General features: G+C 37.7%; 1 protein-coding gene across 1 annotated transcript in view; it reads left to right on the top strand.

Annotated features, from left to right (window-relative positions):
* LOC134540745 (uncharacterized) overlaps positions 1-21561 on the top strand; it is a 166178-nt gene that overhangs the window by 102064 nt on the left and 42553 nt on the right. The window contains exon 2 of the mRNA XM_063383641.1: positions 2497-2583. Within this exon, the coding sequence (XP_063239711.1) occupies positions 2499-2583 (85 nt within the window). The 5' untranslated portion in view covers positions 2497-2498. The remainder of the gene's footprint in view (positions 1-2496; positions 2584-21561) is intronic.

Raw genomic sequence — 21561 nt, 5'->3', positions numbered from 1 at the left:
TCTGGTATTTAAATAAATTTATTTTTATCTTCGTCCAGAGATTAAACCGAGGACTGGGACTGATCGGATCAATTAGTATATTGATTGCAGAGATTTTTTTAGTGAATTTTGGATTTTTCCCCGAATTTCTAGCTAAGTAATTACACAATTTCAAGATGGCACCCAAATGACAAGATAGTGGATGCCTCCGTAATAATATATTATTACTGCACTCTAGTGAGTAAAAATTACACTAACATGGCGTCAGAGCACTCTAATAGCTGAAAACAAGATGGTGGCTTCTAGCAGACGAAAACAAGATGATGGGAACGACGATATACCAGCTGATGATATATACCTTGGTATTGGTGGTGGGAGGCCAGTCGACAGGTGGCTTCCATGGAAAAAGGATCTATTGACATTTTCAAGGCATAAGTACGTTTTTAAATAGTATTTTATTAAAATGTGATTATTACAATTTCTTTATAATTTTTGATATTTTTTGCGAATTTCTTCCATAAAAAATACGGTTTCCCAAGATGGCAGCCTTAACGAAAAGTGCAACGAAGTTTTTAAAGATTTTTTGTTAAAATTTAAATAATATTTTTTTTATAAATTTTAATTTTTTTTCCGAATTTCTAGCATTAAAATTACGTATTTTCAAAATGGCGGTTAATACGTCATACTAGCTGACGATGTATAGACTATACCTTGACAAAAGTGGTGGGGGTCAGTATGCCAGCAGCCACTGTGAGGGAAGGATCGGTCGCCATTTTTTTGCCCTTAACGGGTTGGAACCAAGGACTCCGAGCTCCATGTTGTAGGTATATGTTTTTTAAAATATGTTTTATTAAAATTTAATTGATTGAATTTTTTATAATTTTTAAAAATTTTTTATTAAAATCAGATAATAAATAAAGATATTCAAGATGGCGGCCATAGAGGAAATTGCAACGGTGTCGTCATAATTCAAAATGGCTGCAATGGCATCCTAATTTTCAAGGTCATGACCTCGGTGGCTTAAAGCGTCTAGCACTTAGGACTTTTAAACCGCTTTTAGGATTTTGAGTTCTTTCTAAGGCAAAAAGACTTTTGAGGTTTTTCGAAATCCTAATTTTTGAATCATCAATTTTTTTCAGATTTTTCGGCGGAATTATTTTCCAAAAAACAAATGAAAATTTTGGCGAATTTTGGGCAAATTTTGAAGTTAAAAGGTCAAGGTCAAGTTCAAGGTCAAGGTCGTCCAAGAAAGCCGCCATGACGTCCGAGCAATCGGTCATTAACCCTGCTCCAGCTCCGCAACCCTGAACCCTGCGCTCGGAGGTACCAAAACATACTGCTTACGCAATTTAGCCATTAAAACCATTATAAAAATTACTGTTTAAAAACTATTCATGGCCATCTGCGAATTCTTGAATGCTCTTTGTTAACAGACCCCACTCGGATATTTTGAGCAGTTTTCAAATCGCGTTTATTTTTTGACGTGACAACGTCTAATAAATCGATGAACGCCGGCTGCACGCACCAAAAAGTGTCCCGTAACGCATATTGTTCCACTACGTTACGCTCATTGTACGCATGCGCCGTATCTCTCTTCCGCTCGATTGGAACAACAATGATTTGACTTTTCAATCATGTTTTCGTCGTTTGAATTATTAATATTATATAATTTAACGATCGTCCACCGATTTTTAAAAGTAATGTTGAATTTTCAAATACGTTTTTAACGAACAATGGTGTTTTAGAGTTACACATAATAATTCAAATTACACCCGGGATCTTTTGCACAATGTTTTAAAAAATATTGTAACACGTTATAAATAATTTTGGTGTATTTGGGATGAGTATTTGTTATAAAATCGTATTATAAAAACGAAATAATATTATTCCCCTACGGTGCTGTTATCAACGGTGACGGACGCGAACTGAACGAATCGTGCTCTCTGTCAGCTGCCGCGGGAACCAGGCACTCGTTAATACATATTTTCCTTTGTTTATCGCGATGGGCGTTATTATTAAAGAATTATAAATAAAATTTCGTGCCCGGGGCCACAATTGCATATCATTTTGAGCACTGGAAGGCATAAAAATTATAAAATATTCTCGACGAATTTTAATCTGTGGTTTTGATTGCTTATTACAAAAACAATTTTGGCAATAAAGGTTAATTATTCTTGCATTTTAAAAATCTGATTACTAGTATAATTTGAAGTATGTATTCTTTTATTATTAAAATAAAAATGATTCAATTTTATTCATAAAATTATGCAATCATTACATCAATGTTTTGTTATGACGTTGTCACGTTAAACTATCGTCCGTAAACCGACTTAACAGACAACCAATTTTTTTTTTTCTGAAGCTCTGCGCATCGTGTGTGTGTCCGGGTGGGCTGGGCCGTTAATCGTGACCTTGAACCAACACTCAACGCTCACAGTTGATATTAAAATTGATCGCTGGTACATTGTTCTATGGACATGCTGAGTTCGCCAGTGCAACAGGGCCTCACTGTTGCAGGGATGACCAAGCAAGCCCCGCTGACGGCGCTGCTGCTGGCCTCGGCGCTCGTGCCGTGGACAACCCTGGCCGACGCCTCCCTGGCGGGTGAGTCACCGTCGCGTCCGCACCTTCCGGAATACCGCGGCGACCAATGGGCGCGAGTCTTTCAGCCGGTTGACGTGTTAACACCCAACCACGGCATGGGAAACCTAAGATGTCCGATGTCCATCAAGTTCTGTCCCTGCCCGAACACGCCCGAATATTCACCTTCGGCCAACCTCGGGTTCATTTATATATATTTATATTTCTCTGTTTATTTTAATGTAGCTATACTAACCTAACTAACCGTCCATAGTGTTTTTAAAGTTATTTAATGTAGCTAACCTAACCGACCACTTTTAAAATTAGAATTCATTTTTCCTGCGCAAAAATTAAACAAATCCCGAAGTTGGCCGAAGGTGAATATTCGGGCGTGTTCGGGCAGGGACAGAACTTGATGGACATCTTAGGCTTCTGACCTCGGCATCGAGCGAATTCGTGTGTGTTCTCGTGTCGCAACACGAAACTCGCGACACGAAGTTTTAACGTAGATGCATTTCTGGACGCGAATCGCAAGTAGTTCCCGCACCCGCCGTTCAGTTTCGTTGCCGTAGCAGCTACGTCGACTATTTAATCTTCTGACAAGCGGAACGAAATGTTAAATTATATGATGAAACTGCTCCGATAAAAGCGAAAATGACTTGGAAAAAAAATACTATACCCTGGCTTTGAAACTTATTTTTCGAAAGTAATTTCATTAAAACATTGTCTATCTTGTTAAAAAAAAAAATTCACTAAACAGTTAACTCTATAACGTTTCCGTTTGTCTTTGTAAACTCTGGTTCGCGCCATCCGCCACAGGTGGCAGCACAGTGGTTGTAACACATTTCCGTTCCTTTACTTCCGTCTCATTCGCGACACTACTCCCACCAAGTGCCCTATACCGAGAGCTGAGATGTTACGTATTTTTAAAAAATTGATCTCCAAGAACATAACACTTTCAGGATATACATAAATATTTTAAAAAATTAAACCGCAAAGTAATTATAGAAAACTTGAAACAAATTTTAAAGTATTTGTAAAATAAACTAGTATGGCTGTCATACACATATTCTGCAGGCATCTGTTAGTCGTATGGAGCAACGTAAATGAAGAGATTAATACAGCCAAGATAATCCGTACAGGTACGTGGTCGCATGCATGCTATTGTAGATCCTCCGTTGCGTGAGATACGGATCCGCTTCCGTATCATCCTAAAACAGGCCCGTTCCACTTATGGATGTATTTGTCTATTGAGATATCAATGTATTGATATCGATATTGATGAATTATCGACTTTAATATTATTAATGGGCTTTAATAATACATCGATATTTTAAATATATTTCGGGTTATCTTAGCAACTAAAATTATAGCTTTGTTTTACTTATTATAAATTATAATTTAAGTATACGTAATATTGAGTGTGGTATTGATATCTGAGCTTTTATAATTAAGTTACATTAAACACGTATGTCTCTTACTAGTAGATATAAGTAAATATATCTAAGTAATTTTTTAATTTTTTATTTAGTATTCTTTTCTTTACATATTTCAATGGATTCGTTTTCGTTAGCGTATTGATGATTATTTTTGTGATTTGTATAATTTTTTAATGTTTTTGACTTCTGGAGAAGTCGAGAAAAAAAGCCGCCAAGCATATAGAAAAGAGAATACAAAATAATGGTACGATTTATAATGTGGGCAGAACTGGGTTCGTAAGGGATAGCCCAATTAGGGTTTTATTACAGTTTTATTAATTACTAGTATTTAAATTAATAATAAATAATTGTACTTAAAAAAATGTCAGACCACAAATCGCTGGCACTTAAAATTTGTTATTGCCAAGTCACTCAGTGACTGTAAAGTTCCGCAGTTCGCACTCCTCACTGGAGCTAGGCTCAACCCTCTTCTTCATGATGTCGCACTTCTCTTCGCTCTCGGAACTCTCGGAACTCGTCGCGGGACTCTAGGTGTCGCCTGAACTGCCGCAGAGGCCGGCGTCACTGCTGAAGTACCTGTGGCGCCCTTCTCGAACCGACGAGAGCGGTCATCCCGGTCCAACCCGACGCCCGAACAGTCCAGAAGGGCGGCGTCGATTCACGCCACTCCGCGCGGCGGCCGACTGAATACTCAAGGACACTCAGCGATGGATACCGGTGCTGAGGCAGGACGATGCATGGTGATTGGAGGGGAGGAGGAGGGTTGCCACGACCCTTGTAATCCGGCCAGGCGCGCGTGGCATGCCTTACGTCAGCGGACCGCACGTGACACGGCGCGTGACGTCAGTGGCCGTGCAGAGCCGCCAGCCAGCTCCAAACCTGGCATCGCAGTCTGGTCTCTCGCGTTAGTAACAATAATAATTAATAAAATTTGTTTAGATGCTTTACATTTGCTAGTAAAAGACAAACCCATTTGTAGTAAATATGTTGTAATTTATTGGAACTAGAACAAATTTGTATTTCTCTGTTGTTAAACTAAGGAATATTTACTTTTCAGCTATCTAATTTTAATTGTTATTTTGACGAACGGATTTTATACCAAGAAAGTTTTGAATTTTTTTCATTTCAACCCATGGACTTTGGTAATGTTTCGTTTCATCAAAAATAGTTTCAGCCACAGTTGTAGATGAAATTTAGTATTCATACAATAAATTTAAACGGATATGGCAGTATATCTAATAATATTTCCACCTCTTGCAGTAATGTTTGGGTAAACAACAATTTATTTTAACAATAGTTTTAGTCATTATTTGGGCAGTTAAAAAAAATATGAATTGATTCGATAGTGTACCAGATAGGGATGATTTATTATTTTCTCATTCCAACCCCATGTTCTTTCAACCCCTTACGATAATAGTTTGTATTATTAAAAATTGTTTCAGACAAAAGTTTTACATAAAATGTATAAGATTTACAAGCAATTTTAACGGTTTTGATAGTGTGCCTACTAAGAGAGTTGTGATTTTTTTTGCTATTCAAACCCTGTTTATTTTACCCCTTGCAGACATGGTTGGTCGTATAAAATATATTTCTAGCCTGGAGCGAAATGAAACCGCGAAATAATAGTGGCTTTAGCTACGGGATGTGATGCCCGGCAAAATATTCTGTATACACCAACAACTTGGAATTATATTTATTTATATATTTATATATATATATATAAAGTGAACGCGTATTTAAGTATTCGCAAGTTATGTTTAAATTCTAAATACGGTAACAAGCAGATTCGTGTGTTCTCATGTTGAAAACACTCTTATTATACGAAAACCTTACATGAAATTTAACGTGGGTTACTTTAAAATAACGCCAAGCGTATTAAATATACGCAAATTGTTTTTCAAATACATTCCTGGACGCGAATAACACGTAGTTTTCCGCACCCGCCGCTAGAATTCGCTGCCGGAGCAGTTACGTTGACCATCGAATCATTCGATTTGGAGACAGTAATTTTAAACTATAGGTATAATGAAACGGCTCCGATAAAAACAAAGGAAAAAACTTGTAATAATTCTAAACCCCGGCTTTAGACCTTATTTTCAACAATGAATTCTATTAGCTAAATTTTGCCCATTTTGTTAAAATTCATTAAAGACTTAATACTGTACAGTTTCTGTTTCGTTTTGTGAACTTTGGTTCGCGCCAGCCGTCACAGATGGCAGCACCGTCGTCACACATTTCCGTTCCATGCGACTTCCGTTCCATTTATGAAATTACTCCCACCAAATTGCCGTATACCGAGAGTTAAGTTGTTACGCATCAAAAATACAATAACTACTTGAAGACGAAGTGACAATACACGGTGTGTGAGAGCGAGAAGTTTGCATGGTGTGCATCCGCAGGGGATATTTTCTTATCCGTCCTACTTTCGATAGCTGGGAAGAGGCAGTAAAATAGGCAGTTTGGGAAAGATGTTGAGCGCACATTGGGTGACACGTACAATTCATTCTGAAAACATCCATGGTTTAAAAAAAAAATGCTTGAATGAAAAATTAACTAAAATAAAATTATGCGCCACTTTTTGCTAGAAATACTAAGTCTTTTCTCAAAAAACGAATTTAATATATGCAGAAATAATCATAGCCACGTGTTGTTCAAATGTACAATATTTTTCTATTAAAAATTATTATTGGCAACTGGTTTCCAAATTATGGAACTATTTTTTTCTGTGTAGTGATGGTATCAGTTGTCGCGGGCGTTAAAGATGGACATGATGAGTTATACCGTCGCAGCTTCACTCGTTTAGACTTACAGAGGATAAAATAAGCAAATTATTTTGCTTTTTCACCAACAGATTCACTGGAGAATCATGAAGCATGTCCAAAACGAACAAAAGCAACATCATGTAAAACTATCTTAAGGGGGTAGTATCCTTAATTTTTTGCTTCTATTATTTCTTGTTTTTGCACACGATTTCAAAAAAAATTCATAATATAAACTCATGTCATTCTTTGTATTAAAAGAGTCATAATTGAAATATTTTTAATAACCTGAATAACACCTTTTGGTCATATGTAAACTATATATTATTACTTTTAAAAATAACAAATAATTATTTAACCATATATATCTTAAGTTAATTAACTTAGGCTATCACGTAAAATGTATAGACCAACCATACATACACAATCGTACCTGAAGTTGCTTAAATAATTAAATTACAAAAATAAAAAAGAGAGAGAAATGCGTAGTTCAGATCTGCATCGTAGATTTTTCGTTAAAACGTCATAATGAAATCACAAGTGTTTGTATTAATATGCAATTTAGTTATAAATCTCTTCAATACAAATTTGGGTTTTCTTTCATTCCGAGCATAATTAACGAGTCACATGAGACGACATCTTCAATTATTTTGTAACAATCACGCGCGTGCGCCTATACTGGTACGATGACGTCACAGGCAAATAAAATATTGCGTGACGACAAAAACGTACAGACATGATCTATCCGTTGAGGGCTCAAACAGTGATGACGCATTAGCGATTCAAATCTGACGGTATTTTTCACACAAGGAAGTTAGGCCGACTGTCACTGCAACGAGAAAATATACGTTTTCACGTCAAAAAAAAATAGCCAGTCATGGGGACTGTCAACAGAAGTGAAAACTTAGAACTTTATTTTTAAATGTGTAATATGACATCATTTCTACGTCAAATGTACGTAAGAAAATTATTTTGGTATTATATCAGTACGATGTCAGCATGATATAATTTATCCTTACATCATTTTTTAGTCTCAACAGATGTCAGTGGTATGTAAAAATTACGTAAAAATTCATTACCTAGCTATGACTTACCAGTGATGTCAGACATATGTCATGTATTCACGTGGTTAAATTAACTTCACTTACTGCTATTACGGCATGTCGGTGATGCGAACTCACAAGACTTTACCCATCCAAAAAAGAGTTCAACACGCACATGATACAGTCGAGTATATACAATGTATTAGTGTATATATGAGTATACATGTACACAGGCCGCTGCGATTCGCCAGTCTGGCGCAACACGTCACTAGCATGTCGGTGACGCGAACCCGTAAGTTTTGTCCCTACCAAAAATCGCTCAACGCGACTAAAGAAGTTTTCACTTCAAAAACAATTGGTTGTCTGTGAAGTTTTTTTACGGACGATAGTTTAGCCTGACAACGTCATAACAAAACATTGATGAAATTATTGCATACTTTTATGAATAAAATTGTATCATTTTTATTGAATTATCACTATTTTGTATGCATACAAAGAAGGAGTGAAATGAAATCTACAATTTAATTCATAAATTTACTTTTATTTGCACTCATTAATTAAAATATGTTTATTACTTTAACGAAGAGATTATTTTAACTATAACTTTTATACATGTTTGCTATTTAACTTCTTCCAATCTGTGTTATTCTGTTAAGGATATGTCGATGATAGGAAAAGTAGGAAACGAATGGGAGTGTTTCAAGTTTAATGTGGCTCGAAAAAGTCGAATCGATGGTTGTTCCAATCGAGTGGAAGAGAGATAGATGCGGCGCAAGCGTACAATGAGCGTAACGGGACACATCGTAACGGGACAATGTGCGTTACGGTACACTTTTTCGTGCGTGCAGCCGGCGTTCATCTATTTATTAGACGTTGTCACTTCAATAAGAAATAGAACTCCCGAACGCCATCCATGCGGGTGGTGCTTCGACCAGACTTAGCGGGTCATGCCTGATAGCGAGGCCCGCACACTGTGTGGCTTTCATCCCGGTGCAAGTTTTGAAACCTTTTCCTTAACAGAGCATTAGACACGGCGCGAATAAAACTAATTTTTACAACCAGTCACTATGGCCAGGAATATTTCACGGATACATTTATCTCCGGACGTGTTCATATTAAATCACAGATATTGGTAAATTTGTACATGTACAAGAGAACAAATGTCTCATCACAAAACCTTGTTCGCAGTAATACTGGGTTTGGATTCTTACCCTAGCATTTAAGCTTTGTATTTTCCCAGTACCTCCAATAGTTAAAGTTATTTTAAAACCGTTCCACGAAAGGTAAGTTGATTTATTAAATTATCGATTATATTTAGCATGGATTTAAAGAAATATGCTTTTATAACACATCAATTAAAATATAAAATGATGTGCCAAGTTTCGTATTTCATATATGCAGAAATAACCATAGCCATGTGCAGGGCCGCAACTAAGGGGGGGCAAGCGGGGCATACGCCCCGGGCGCAAAGCTGTGGGGGGCGCCGGAATCGCTTGCATTGTAATTATATTCCTACTACAACTGGTAACTGGTAAAAAGTTTTTACATGGAAGTTACAGTAGCACAGAAACTGTTACATGTAGGTATGGAAAATGCTTAAATAGCACCATTTTTCCGCGGGAGGGCCCCTGGACATCCGCTTTATTGGTGTGGTATGTGCAAAAAAGAGGGGGGGGGGGGGCGCATGAATCCATTCATGCCCCGGGTGCCAGAGACTCTAGTTGCGGCCCTGGCCATGTGTTATACAAAGTAACAATAAATTTCGTGTTACAAAATATTTCTTGGCAAATGGTTTCCCAAGGAGTCTTATGTAAAAGTACAGAAAAAAAAATTATGTGTTGGGGTTTAGCGGTCATTGTCGAAGAAGAATATTAAACCGACGTTTCGGTCGACCTTGCAGTCGCCATTTTCATGGTAGCAGTTACCTACTGAGTTTTTTGGGTCTACTTCAGCCTTTTAATACTGTAGCTCGAAAGGGGGTGTTTTCTGAATGTCAGCAGCTGTCGTAAAATAAGGTTATTTAAAGAGTAGTATGTATTGGTTTCTTCTGGCTATGGATGCGGAGTGTGGAGCTTGGAGTGGGTCAAAGAACGACCGCCCTAACATCAAGTCGGCCATTGTAGACTCAAATTCCCCAAAAATCCTCAAAAATTACTCAAAATTACTAGAAATTTCCCTATTTAGAGGGGAAAATTCCCGTTATTAAGGAAAATTTTCCGTTTTTATTACAGAAAAATTCAAAATTTCGAAATGTCCCCAAAACGGCTTACATTCCCCATGGCCAAGCCGCCCTAAACCGCTGCGAACAGGACCTTGACCTCAGCACCCATTGTTGTAGTTTTCGTTACGGTTACCATCTTGAAAATCGTAATTATCATCAGATTTTAACGGAAAAAATTTTAAAATTCATAACATATTTACTAAAATAAATTTTAATTAAAAACGCACTTACATCATGGAGTCCTTGGTTCAAACCCAGTGTGGGAAAAATACAAATGGCGACGGATTCTTCCTCCACGGAAGCCATCGGCAGGCTGACCTCCTACCACAAATGTCAAGGCAGATATTACGTAAATCTGTATGACGTCGTGGTGGCCATAATTTTTTTGTTGGCTGGACACCGCCATCTTGGATCAGACTTAATGCTTTTCGTCTGTTAGATGGCACTGCTGCCACATAAGTTTAATTTTTACCCACTAGAGTCCAGAAGTATGACATGGAATCCGCCATCTTGTCTTGAAATTTCTGTAATTTTTTAACTAGTAATTCGGGAAAGTCCCAAACTTCATTTAAAAAATACAGCAATTAATTAACTCTCTGATACATTCGATATCAATCCTTGGTACTAATAATAAATAAAAAAAATTACACAAAAAATGTATTACTTAATGTCTACTCTATGACAGGAACACTTTGATTCTCAGCTACAATCGGTTTATTGAATACAGAGACCAGCCAATTCCTTTACTGACAAAGTCTTCCTCTTCCTGAGAGTTCCTCTATACCGTATTTTTAACAGACTGCGTTACATCGTCAGAAGTGTAAATTGTAGCAGTTGATGTCTTGAAAGCGCACTTCTTCTCTTTATCCTCGAACGTTTACAGTTTACCTTAGACGCAGTCCAACCTCAAGTTATATTTTAAAGGTCTGTATGCTACTTCATCAGTAAGCTGATTGACAATGTTCTGCCTGATGTCATCAAAAAAAAAGTGCAAATATAATTCGACTCACTAAACATATTTTGATAATAGTTTTATTTCAAAATTCAAACAAAATGCTGATTTCGCCAAGTGGAATCCATTATCATTCACCTGTCATGCACCAAGCACAGTTATGTGATTAGTTTCATGTCCAGGCGTCATCGCAGTCGGTTGCTGTACATCTGCTCGTGTGCTTGTACGCATACGAGTCTCCAACTTATACCGAGGAGTCGAAATGTCTGCAGGTAGTTCCGAAGTAAGCCCACGGACTTCACCTTTTTCGCATGTCGTCTCAAACTGACAGTGCGAGTAAACTAAACATGGCACTTATCGCAGTGAAACTTCATCCGAGATGGATTATTCATGCATTTGCTCCTCTCATGTTTTCGTGCAACATGAGAAAATGCAAACGACATATCGCAGTAGCCGCAAGGATGTCTAGTCGATGAAAAATATTGGCATAAAAAATTCGGGAGCACGCGGAGAAAACCATAAAAATATTGGCAGGAATAATCAGGAGTACACAGAGAAAACTAACACACGTTTTCTTAAATCAAAACAGCGTCTGTTTATGTTTAATAAGTGTGAATCAGGATTTCCGTCGCTAAACACGGACTCATACATAAAATAAAGACCTTAAAAGTGTTTTCCACGATGAACACGTACACTTCTTCCAATGTCTTGGGCGTCACCCAGACACGGCGGAGAACATGAGCTGGACAAAAATCAGCTCCACTCAATGTCCAAGTATGTAATTCTTAAGTAATATAATAATATTCAGACGTACGCCTTAGGGTTAGAAAATACAGCGGAAAGTTATTTATTTCGCTATCCCGTGGTCCGCACCAATCTAGCAGCTCCCGTTCAGATTTTTTTTTCTCACGTGGATTCCGCCTGTTGACCTTGACCGCCAATTTTTCATTTCAGTGCAGTGTTTCCTGTTTTCTATCGGACTACGCTTCACATTTCACGGCTGCATTTTCATAATGATTTTTTTTAAGAATACCAGTGGGCATCTGTATTTTATATTTCTATAGAGCGGCTTTTTACTTCATCATCCTAATCATCATCAACTGCGTTTCCCTCTGTCCCTCCATTTCTCCTCATTCACTCTGTTCCATTCTTCTCCTCTCGCCTGCACTCCTTTAACCAACTTCTCTTCTCACCTCCTCCTTCGTCTTTCTTAGGGCATTCTTCCTGTCTATTATCTTTGAAAGATTTGTGCAATGGGAGTGCATGACTTGATGTAAGCTTTTGGACATACGCCATTGCTAAGCACATGTATGTCTGTAGAAGAAAACTACAAAAAACGTTTTGCTGTGTTTTTGTCTCGTTTCAACTGTTGTGCTGAATATTTTGGGTTCGGTATTTTTGTGCTGTCATCATTTGTGTGGGGTTTTCGTTCTCTTAGTCCATTTTTCTTTGTTTTTCCTTTGTTTGTTGACCATATTCCTGTTGTGGAGTATTGTGTGGTGTTTATATCCTGAAAACAGCAATTTTTTTTGCTTAATTTGTGTTTTTGTCAATTGTGTTTTTTGTAGTTTTCTTCTACAGACATACATGTACTTAGCAATGGCGTATGTCCAAAAGCTTACATCAAGTCATTCTTCCTGTCTGCTTCAGTTCGATCTGCACATGGGATTGCCATCTCTTTCTTGACTTTTCCCCAAGAATCTCATTTCTATCCTGTACTTCAGCACTTGCTTGCGCCATCTTATTCCCGAAACTGTCTCGCCTCGTGAATGCCGACGTAGTTTATTAGAACTTGTTTTGAATACCATTACACTTCTTGTAATTTCTTTTTTTTCCTGTAGCATTCCCGTTTTAAACTTGATTGATGTTATTCGATAAACCGGCCGATTGACAGTCCGGTACAGCCGTAGTCCTTCACTTGTCCAGTGCCTTTCGCGGAAGAAAGGTCTCTCTCCGAGAGAACGCGGGAAGCCTTCTTTTCACAGACGAGAGCCAAACGCCCGATCTTGCATCTTCGGTTTGTTTTTTGTTCATTGTAAATAATTATGGCGGTGTTGATAAAAGGAAAGACCATAAACAAGGCAACGGTATTTATTTGTAATTGTTTTGAGAGGCAAATACCTAATTGAAGAAACGTACTTCGTGGATTTGTATTTTTTTTCATACCGTATAAAATCTGGGAAGTCCTCGTCTTCCACAAATATTCTCGGGACGCCCCATTTTCCGTGAATGTTTATTTTGGACAACTCATTATAACTAATGGTCAATTAGGTTGGGTTAGCTACATAATAAATACTTTAAAACATTGTGGACGGTTGATTTGGTTCGGATAGCTACATTAATGATACTGTGAAATCGTGTAAATGGTTTCCTAGCCCTGGATAGCTACATATTAAAAAGTTATTTGCTAAGCAACCATAAAATGATTTTACAGTATTTTTAATGTAGCTATACTTACCTAATATAACCAACCATCCACAATGATTTAAGTATTTATAATGTAACTAACCTATCCTAATCGACCGCAAAATTTAATGCCACACCGGCTTATAAAATGAGATAGAACGGAGGAAAAAGAAGCGAGCATGAACTTCGGGGAACTTCGGGTGTGTCTCTCTCGTCTGTGAATTGAAGGCTTCCCGCGAGAACGCTGGACGAACAAACGAAGAACGGTTAACGACCGGGCTGGCCGTAGGCGACGCGCTACAGTTTCTCTGGCTGTCTCTCTGTCTCTCTCTGTCTCTCTCTGTCTCTCTCTGTTTCCGCGTGTTTGGTCGACCGCGGTTCCGTGTGTCGCTGTGTTCCGTTACCCGGTGGCCGCCTGGAGCTGATAAGCCCTTCACTAGGTGGCGGGGTTTCAATTTATTTTTTTGACGTGATAAATCGATGAACGCCGGCTGCACGCACGAAAAAATGACCCGTTACGCACATTGTTCCGTTACGCTGTGTCCCGTTACGCTCATTGTTCCGTTACGCTGTGTCCCGTTACCTTCATTGTTCCGTTACGCTGTCGGTGAGTGCAGTAATAATACGTAATGTTACAATTGACTAAAAAATGATGGTTATTCATATAATAAAGGATAGATATTTGATTACAGTTTTTTTTATATGAAAACTTGTTCATAATTATATTTAAACTCTATAGCAAAACGCCAGTTTTTAAAATTAATTACAAGTCATCTACACGTGAACTGTTCCGTCGACTGTTTATAAAGTGAAGTGAAAAGTTAATGTGGTTTTCATTGCTTATTACAACAACAATTTCGGCAATAAATATTAATTATCCTTGCATTTTAAAAATCTGATTACTAGTATAATTTCAAGTATTTATTCTTTTATTATTAAAATAAAAATGATTCAATTTTATTCATAAAAGTATGCAATCATTTCATCAATGTTTTGTTATGACTTTGTCACGTTAAACTATCGTCCGTAAACCGACTTCACAGACAACCAATTTTTTTTTCACGATTCAATTTAATTTATTATTTTCTTCTCTGGCATTATTTGCATTTTTATTTATTTATTATTATATACTTATTTATTAATTTTTTGCATGAAAAATACTTTTGATTTCAGAATTTTCACTTCACAAATACGATGTGATCTTTCTGTTTGTTTATTTTCGCCGACCATTGGAACATGTTTAAGCTGAGTATCGCATGGAATGGAATAAGAGAATGAAGCTAACTCCGATGACACAACTTCACCACGCCATGCGCACCAAAGCATCTTCGCTGTTCCGAAACTATATCTAGCACATCAAATAGCACTATTTTTTTTTAGTCACCCTGTCTACACCAGCTCACTAACTGCACCATAACTGTTCCGAAACTACCCAAAGCGCATAAAATGCACAATTTTTTAAAAACATGGTAGGAAATACTATAAATAAAAATTACCCTAAAGGTTAGGGCCTAACACACCTGGATTTTGGTTTGGTTCGGTTCGGTTCGGTTAGGTTATTACCATCTCGTTAAACAGAATTATAGTTATGTTTTATAAAGTGTTAACATTTTTACAGTTTTTCCTTAAAATTAATACTTTTTATGTATTTATCACGCTACATTGTTTTAGAGATTTCTACGTTAAATTTCGTGTCCGTGTTTTGTATTATATGTTTATTTGCAACATGAGAACACGTGCTTCTGTTCGTTACCAGGTATAGGTGTTTACACATCACTGGCGAATACTGAAGACTCGCATTTGTATTGTTATAAAATATAGTTGTTTTTTTTTATGAAAACTGTATGTCAGCATAAAGTTTAAATACAATTCACAGGAATAAATTGTAGATGAAAATATTTTTGCCCCACCATTTGTATTCACTGATTAAAAATTGTGAAAACCAAAGCTGCACTGGTCTCTTTACCAAGAAAACACAGCGTATGTAAAAATTTAGTTTCTTTTATTTTATTTTTTTCAAAATAAGGGATGTGAATGACATCCAAAGATCCAAATATATCTGGGTTTTTTTCCTCATCACTGGATTCGCTGTGCGTCTCTGTGTTGTCATTCTATTAACGACATTATCTGTTAAGTATCATCGTTGAGTTAGTCTGTTTGTCACTGAATTTTCCAAGGTCTTTTTTTGTATATTTTTACTTTATTTATTTTATAGAATATTTCATTTTTGTCAGCCCACTGGGTTCATCTGGGCTGTGATATTTTTCTGACTAATTACTAGAGACCTGCAAAATTCGCGGATTCATTCGGTGATAGGCTAGAATTCAAACACATATACCTCTTAGATAATTTTGCTATTGGCTTACTGTTCATCTGGACGAATTTCAACCAGTTATAAACCCTCAACCAAAGAAGGATCGAATCACAGACAAACCAGCTGAGACAACTTACAAGTCGGCAGCCAATGAACTTGCGTTATTTGCCGAGTGTACAGGGGTATGTGCAGTCTATCCTGAAGGCTATCGAAACCACGAATTTTGCAGGTCTCTACTAATTACCTTCACGGAATTCTTTGTGCGGGCCTTGCATTTAACATTCGACACTTGCCGGTACTGGCTTGCTTTCTGTGTGTTTGTATATTCATATTTCTTTGTCCATTCATTGACATTCTCCTCTAAGACATACTGTTCAAAACCAGCAATGACTTATGTCCTAAATAATTGTTTTAATTAACTTTTTTCCCTTCCTATATATCCTGCATATTAACATGGTGTTTCGACTTGCATTTTAGGCACAATATGTGTACAGGCTGATTCCTTACATAAATTTGGAGCCAAATGTGTGGTATGTCCCAAACGACCTTCACTGGTGTCACCCTGTAACTGTTAAAAAAAAAAAATTGGTTGTCTGTCAAGTTGGTTTACGGACGATAGTTTAACGTGACGTCATAACAAAACATTGATGAAATGGTTGCATACTTTTATGAATAAAATTGAATCATTTTTATTTTAATAATAAAAGAATAAATACTTGAAATTATAATAGTAATCAGATTTTTAAAATGCAAGAATAATTAACCTTTTTTTGCTGAAATTGTTGTTGTAATAAGCAATGAAAACCACATTAACTTTTCACTTCACTTTATAAACAGTTGACGAAACAGTTCACGTGTAGATGACTTGTAATTAATTTTAAAAACTGGCGTTTAGCTATAAAGTTTAAATATACATATGAACAAGTTCTCAAATAAATTAACTGTAATCAAATATCTAACATAACCTATTATTACTGCATTCGCCGACAGATGCTACATTTTTAATAATAAAAAATACTTTAAATTATACTAGTAAACAGATTTTTAAAATGCAAGAATAATTAACCTTTATTGCCGAAATTGTTGTTGTAATAAGCAATCAAAACCACATATTAAAATTCGTCAAGAATATTTTACATTTTTATGTCTTCCAGTGCTCAAAATGATATGCAATTGTGGCCCCGGGCACGAAATTTTATTTATAAATCATTGATAATAACGCCCATCGCGATAAACAAAGTAAAATATGTATTAACGAGTGTCTGATTCACGCGCCAGCTAATAGAGAGCACGATTCGTTCGGTTCGCGTCCGTCATAGTAGATGGCAGCACCGTAGGGGAATAATATTATTTCGTTTTTATAATAGGATTTTATAACAAATACGCATCCCAAATACACCAAACTTATTTATAATGTATTACGATATTTTTTAAAACATTTTGCAAAAGATCCCGGGTGTAATTTGAATTATTATGTCTAACTGTAAAACACCATTGTTCGTTAAAAATGTATTTGAAAATTCAACATTACTTTTAAATAACCGTACCGATTGTGCTGAAAATCGGTGGACGATCGTTAAATTATATAATATTAATAATTCAAACGACGAAAACATGATTGAAAAGTCAAATTGATTGTTGTTCCAATCGAGTGGAAGAGAGATACGGCGCAAGCGTAGAATTAGTGTAACGGGACACATCCGTAGTGGGACAATGTGCGTTACGGGACACTTTTTCGTGCGTGCAGCTGGCGTTCATCGATTTATTAGACGTTGTCACGTCAAAAATGTTCACCTTTAATTTACGAAAAACGCTGGTTTAAGAAAAAATACCCGGTGATCTTCGTAAATTTACGGACCCAGTTCACTTACTTTGAACATGAATAAAAAAAAATTGTTTTACATATTAACAAAGCATTCGAAATACGGTCACGTCTTTCTTTATCCATGTCTGTGTTTATCATTGTTTAGTACGGAACAAACAACTCCGAAAGTCATAATACGGCGAAGTTTTTTTTTTACGAAGATTCTGTTATCTGACATCACGAAAAAAAAATTCGTTTATTTGAGTGAAATTCTTCGTCGAGGAGAAAGTCCGTGCATTTTACTGTAATTTTTACAGTGTATGTGTGTTATCTGAAATTGCGAAGCAATCTTCGTTTATTTTGAGTGAAATTCTTCGTCGAGGAGAAAGTCCGTTCATTTTGATGTAATTTCTTACAGTGTAGGTTGTATTCGCTTTGAGTACCGCGCGCGCATTCGTTCGCGTGTCCCGAGAGTCCGTTGACGCGCGGTCAAGTTCCGCCTCGGACCGCTCGTAACAGCGCTCGTAACAGCGGCCGTAACAGCGGCCGTAACAGCGGCCGTAACAGCGGCTCGCTCGCCAGGGAGTCGACGGGGAGAGCGCGGAGGAGTTAGCTATTTCTCCCTCCGCTCGACGGCCGAAGTAAAAAAAAGGAAGGCAAGTAATAACTCGTCCTCCTCCTCCTCGAGAGAGAGAGAGAGAGAGAGAGAGAGAGAGAGAGAGAACTCTCTCGTTAGTTTCATTTCTGGCGTTCCTCATTCGTTCCGACAAGGATTTATTCATCTCGATGACTATCAAATTAAAATAATTAAAAATATTGGCCTACGTTTTTGACGTGACAACATCTAATAAATCAATTAACACCATCTGCACGCACGAATAACTGTCCCGTTACGCAAATTGTCCCGTAACGCTGTGTCCCGTTACGCTCATTGTATATTGCTCTTTGCTAACCTGAACCTCCTAGCATTGCGACCGAGTCCGTGGCGTAATTTTGTTTTCATGCATTTCAATGAAACATTATCATTGCTCTTTGCTAACCCGTTCCTCCTAGCATTGCTGCAGAGTCCGTGGTGCAAATATATAATTTTGACTGCATCTTGGTGTTGGGTAAGCCATTTTCCTTCACATCATCCTTGAAACACTCCCATTCGTTTCCTACTTTTCCTATCATCGTCCTATCCTTAACAGAATGTGCCGGAAATTAGGCATTTCGTCACCTTTTTTAATTTTTTTCTATAATTTTAAATTTTTTTGGGGTTTCTTATTTTTTTAATTTATCTGGTGGTTAATGGCGGTGATTTACTTTTTGTTAGGCCGGTGTACGCCACGGATTTAAACTTTGTGCCAGTGGACCGAAGCCCCTTCCCAGGGGGCCAATCTGATATTTTGCTGTCTAATGTGGACATGGTCAGCCCGGTTGAAATTTCTCTCGCCTGCAGTCACGTCCCGAGTTTGTAATTTTAATTCCCTGCATGACCAAAACTGTATAGAGCAGCTCCTGGGCAGCAAGCTGATACCTTGTAGAGACCTGCTGAGAATAGCATGTCTCGTCACGAATGGGGATCCAGTGGAGCTGTGTTCCCAGCGGAGTGGTGTTTTCTGTACCCCCCCCCCCCCCCTTCTCTCTCTCCACATCACTTTAGTTCTGAGAAATCAAGCTAGGAGCAGTGACCGGACGGGACGATGGCCTAATTCGAAAACCTTCTCCCTGGTCCGACAGACACATCCCCGACATCTAGCGGAGGAAAAAGTAACCGCGGACCTGGTAGCCAGCGTGCAGAGCTCACCCTCATGACACCTGGTGGCAAGTCAGCTCACCGCCTCAAGTAGTTCCCCCTTACACCGCTAGAAAGCAGCGTCGCGGTGCCATAAGGCACTATGCTTTCTTCTCGCGGCCTGTAGAAGTCGATTGTTCGTTGCCTTCGTTTCTGTCCGGTAGAGAGTGCGCATGTCGTGTTCTTGTCACGCCCGCCTCGGACTCCTTCGGAAATTTTCGGCTTAGAACCAAACCTTCCCCCCTCCTCCCTGGGGCTTTAGCGCCTGTTTTAATTAGAAGCCTTGTCCACCATCGTGGCACTTAGTTCTCTGAGCTCGGCTGCTGACCACGTGTTCTCGGCGTCCTCTGCACTAAGAGGCTTTTCGCGGGAACGGCGATTTTCGGTTGCACAAAAGATGTAGTCAGTTGCTTAAGGGATGTGATCCCATTTGTACAGTAGCCAGGCAGAAGTAGTTTTTAGAAATGTCATGCGTAGTTAATTTTTTTTATTTATATTTAATTCTAAAATTCTGGTTTCCTTCGCGCATCCGCGAATTCTCGGTGCGCGTCATCCTGATGGCGTGAGACACCTCGCGAGCCCTGTTTCCACACCCTGTTTGGTGAGTAATCCAGCCTTTTTTTTGTTTTTTTTTTCTCCCCAAATTCCCGTTGTTGGCTTTCGCGCCAACTGTGTATGACTGTCTGGACGCAGGTCTAATTCGTTTTGAATTTGGGCTGTGTTTCAGACAGGGTCGAAGTTACGGAGGAGAGAAATTGCTCCCCGCATGATCTTCGGGACCTCCAGCTGATCCCCCTTTTAGAAGAGTTTTCCTCGCAGTCCGATGTCATCCTGGAAAGACCCGGGTGATATGAGATATATATTTTTTCCACTTGCATGGAAGGAACTAAATTCATAAAACAAAGATACCAGCGAGCAGTGCTTTAAGGACGTCATCCTCAAGAATCCGTAAAATCGAGGAAACTCATATATATATATGTAATCGTTGGGAGCTATATTTGAAATTTTGTTAATGTAATCATTTGTTTGTTAAGGTGTAATATGTATTGTTTTAAATAATGCCGGGGCGCCCCCTTTAACTTTGTTAATTACTAAGATTTTTATTGTCAGGTTTAAATAATGCGAACACAAAATTCCTTAATAATAAACTAGGAAAACCTATAGACCAAGCTACCGATGTAGTGTATTTATTTATCAAATACCTTCATCATTGTAACGATCCACGATCTCCCAAGTTACTAGTGTGCAGGGAGTGTAAATTTTGTCTTGTTCACCGTCTCGTGCCCCCTCTGGTAATTAACTTTAAATTTTCTTAATATTTTGCCCAGCAGTTTCCAAGGACTTTTTGATTAATTTTAAATAATATAAAAATTGGGCACGAGGGGCGTTCCAAGAATAACACAGATTGGAAGAAGTTAAATAGCAAACATGTATAAAAGTTATAGTTAAAATAATCTCTTCGTTAAAGTAATAAACATATTTGAATTAATGAGTGCAAATAAAAGTAAATTTATCAATTAAATTGTAGATTTCATTTCACTCCTTTGTATCCATACAAACTAGTGATAATTCAATAAAAATGATTCAATTTTATTTATAAAAGTATGCAATTCTTTCATCAATGTTTTGTTATGACGTCACGTTAAACTATCGTCCGTAAACCGACTTTACAGACAACCAATTTTTTTTATGCGGAAAGGTTGGCGGACGTAATAACTGTGTCTTGGAACTAAATGGCTACGGCTGCATGATTACATGGTAAGTGTGCGAAGCCGATTTTTTTTCCCTCCAGCTAATTGTCGCACCATGTTTGTCAGACGCACAAGACTTTGGCTGAAGTGTAGTGTTTGCAGTGTAGAAGCAGTTTCAAATTAATTTTTTTTCTTATACAAGTGACTGATTCTAATTCATACTTACTAACCATCATCAGAATATCAAGCATCGTTTCCGCAATGTTTTGGATGGAAAAATATAGTGATGGTGAGATTAAAAGTGACCAACCACGTCACAGCTTGCCGTATCCTGACAATTCCTAACTCCATGTCTCAGAGTTGAAATTGGCCAACTATGTGTTGTCTACATATACCTCGTAAACAAATTTCAAAACTTTTTAAGGGGCATTTAATAACAATTCGTTTCTAGTTATCGATATAATAGGCACATGTTCAAGTTTTTAAATGATTGGAAGTAGATCTATTATTCGCAGAATGGAGCCGATCTACGCGTTAGAAAGCTGAAAACGTTTCACATACAGTCTGCAAAAGGATGCTGGAAACTTAATTTTTTG

The sequence above is a fragment of the Bacillus rossius genome, chromosome 17, assembly GCF_032445375.1.
Source record: "Bacillus rossius redtenbacheri isolate Brsri chromosome 17, Brsri_v3, whole genome shotgun sequence".
In the NCBI taxonomy this organism is placed as follows: domain Eukaryota; kingdom Metazoa; phylum Arthropoda; class Insecta; order Phasmatodea; family Bacillidae; genus Bacillus; species Bacillus rossius.
Note: the sequence above shows the minus strand (reverse complement) of the source record. Positions and strands in the feature narration are given on the sequence as shown.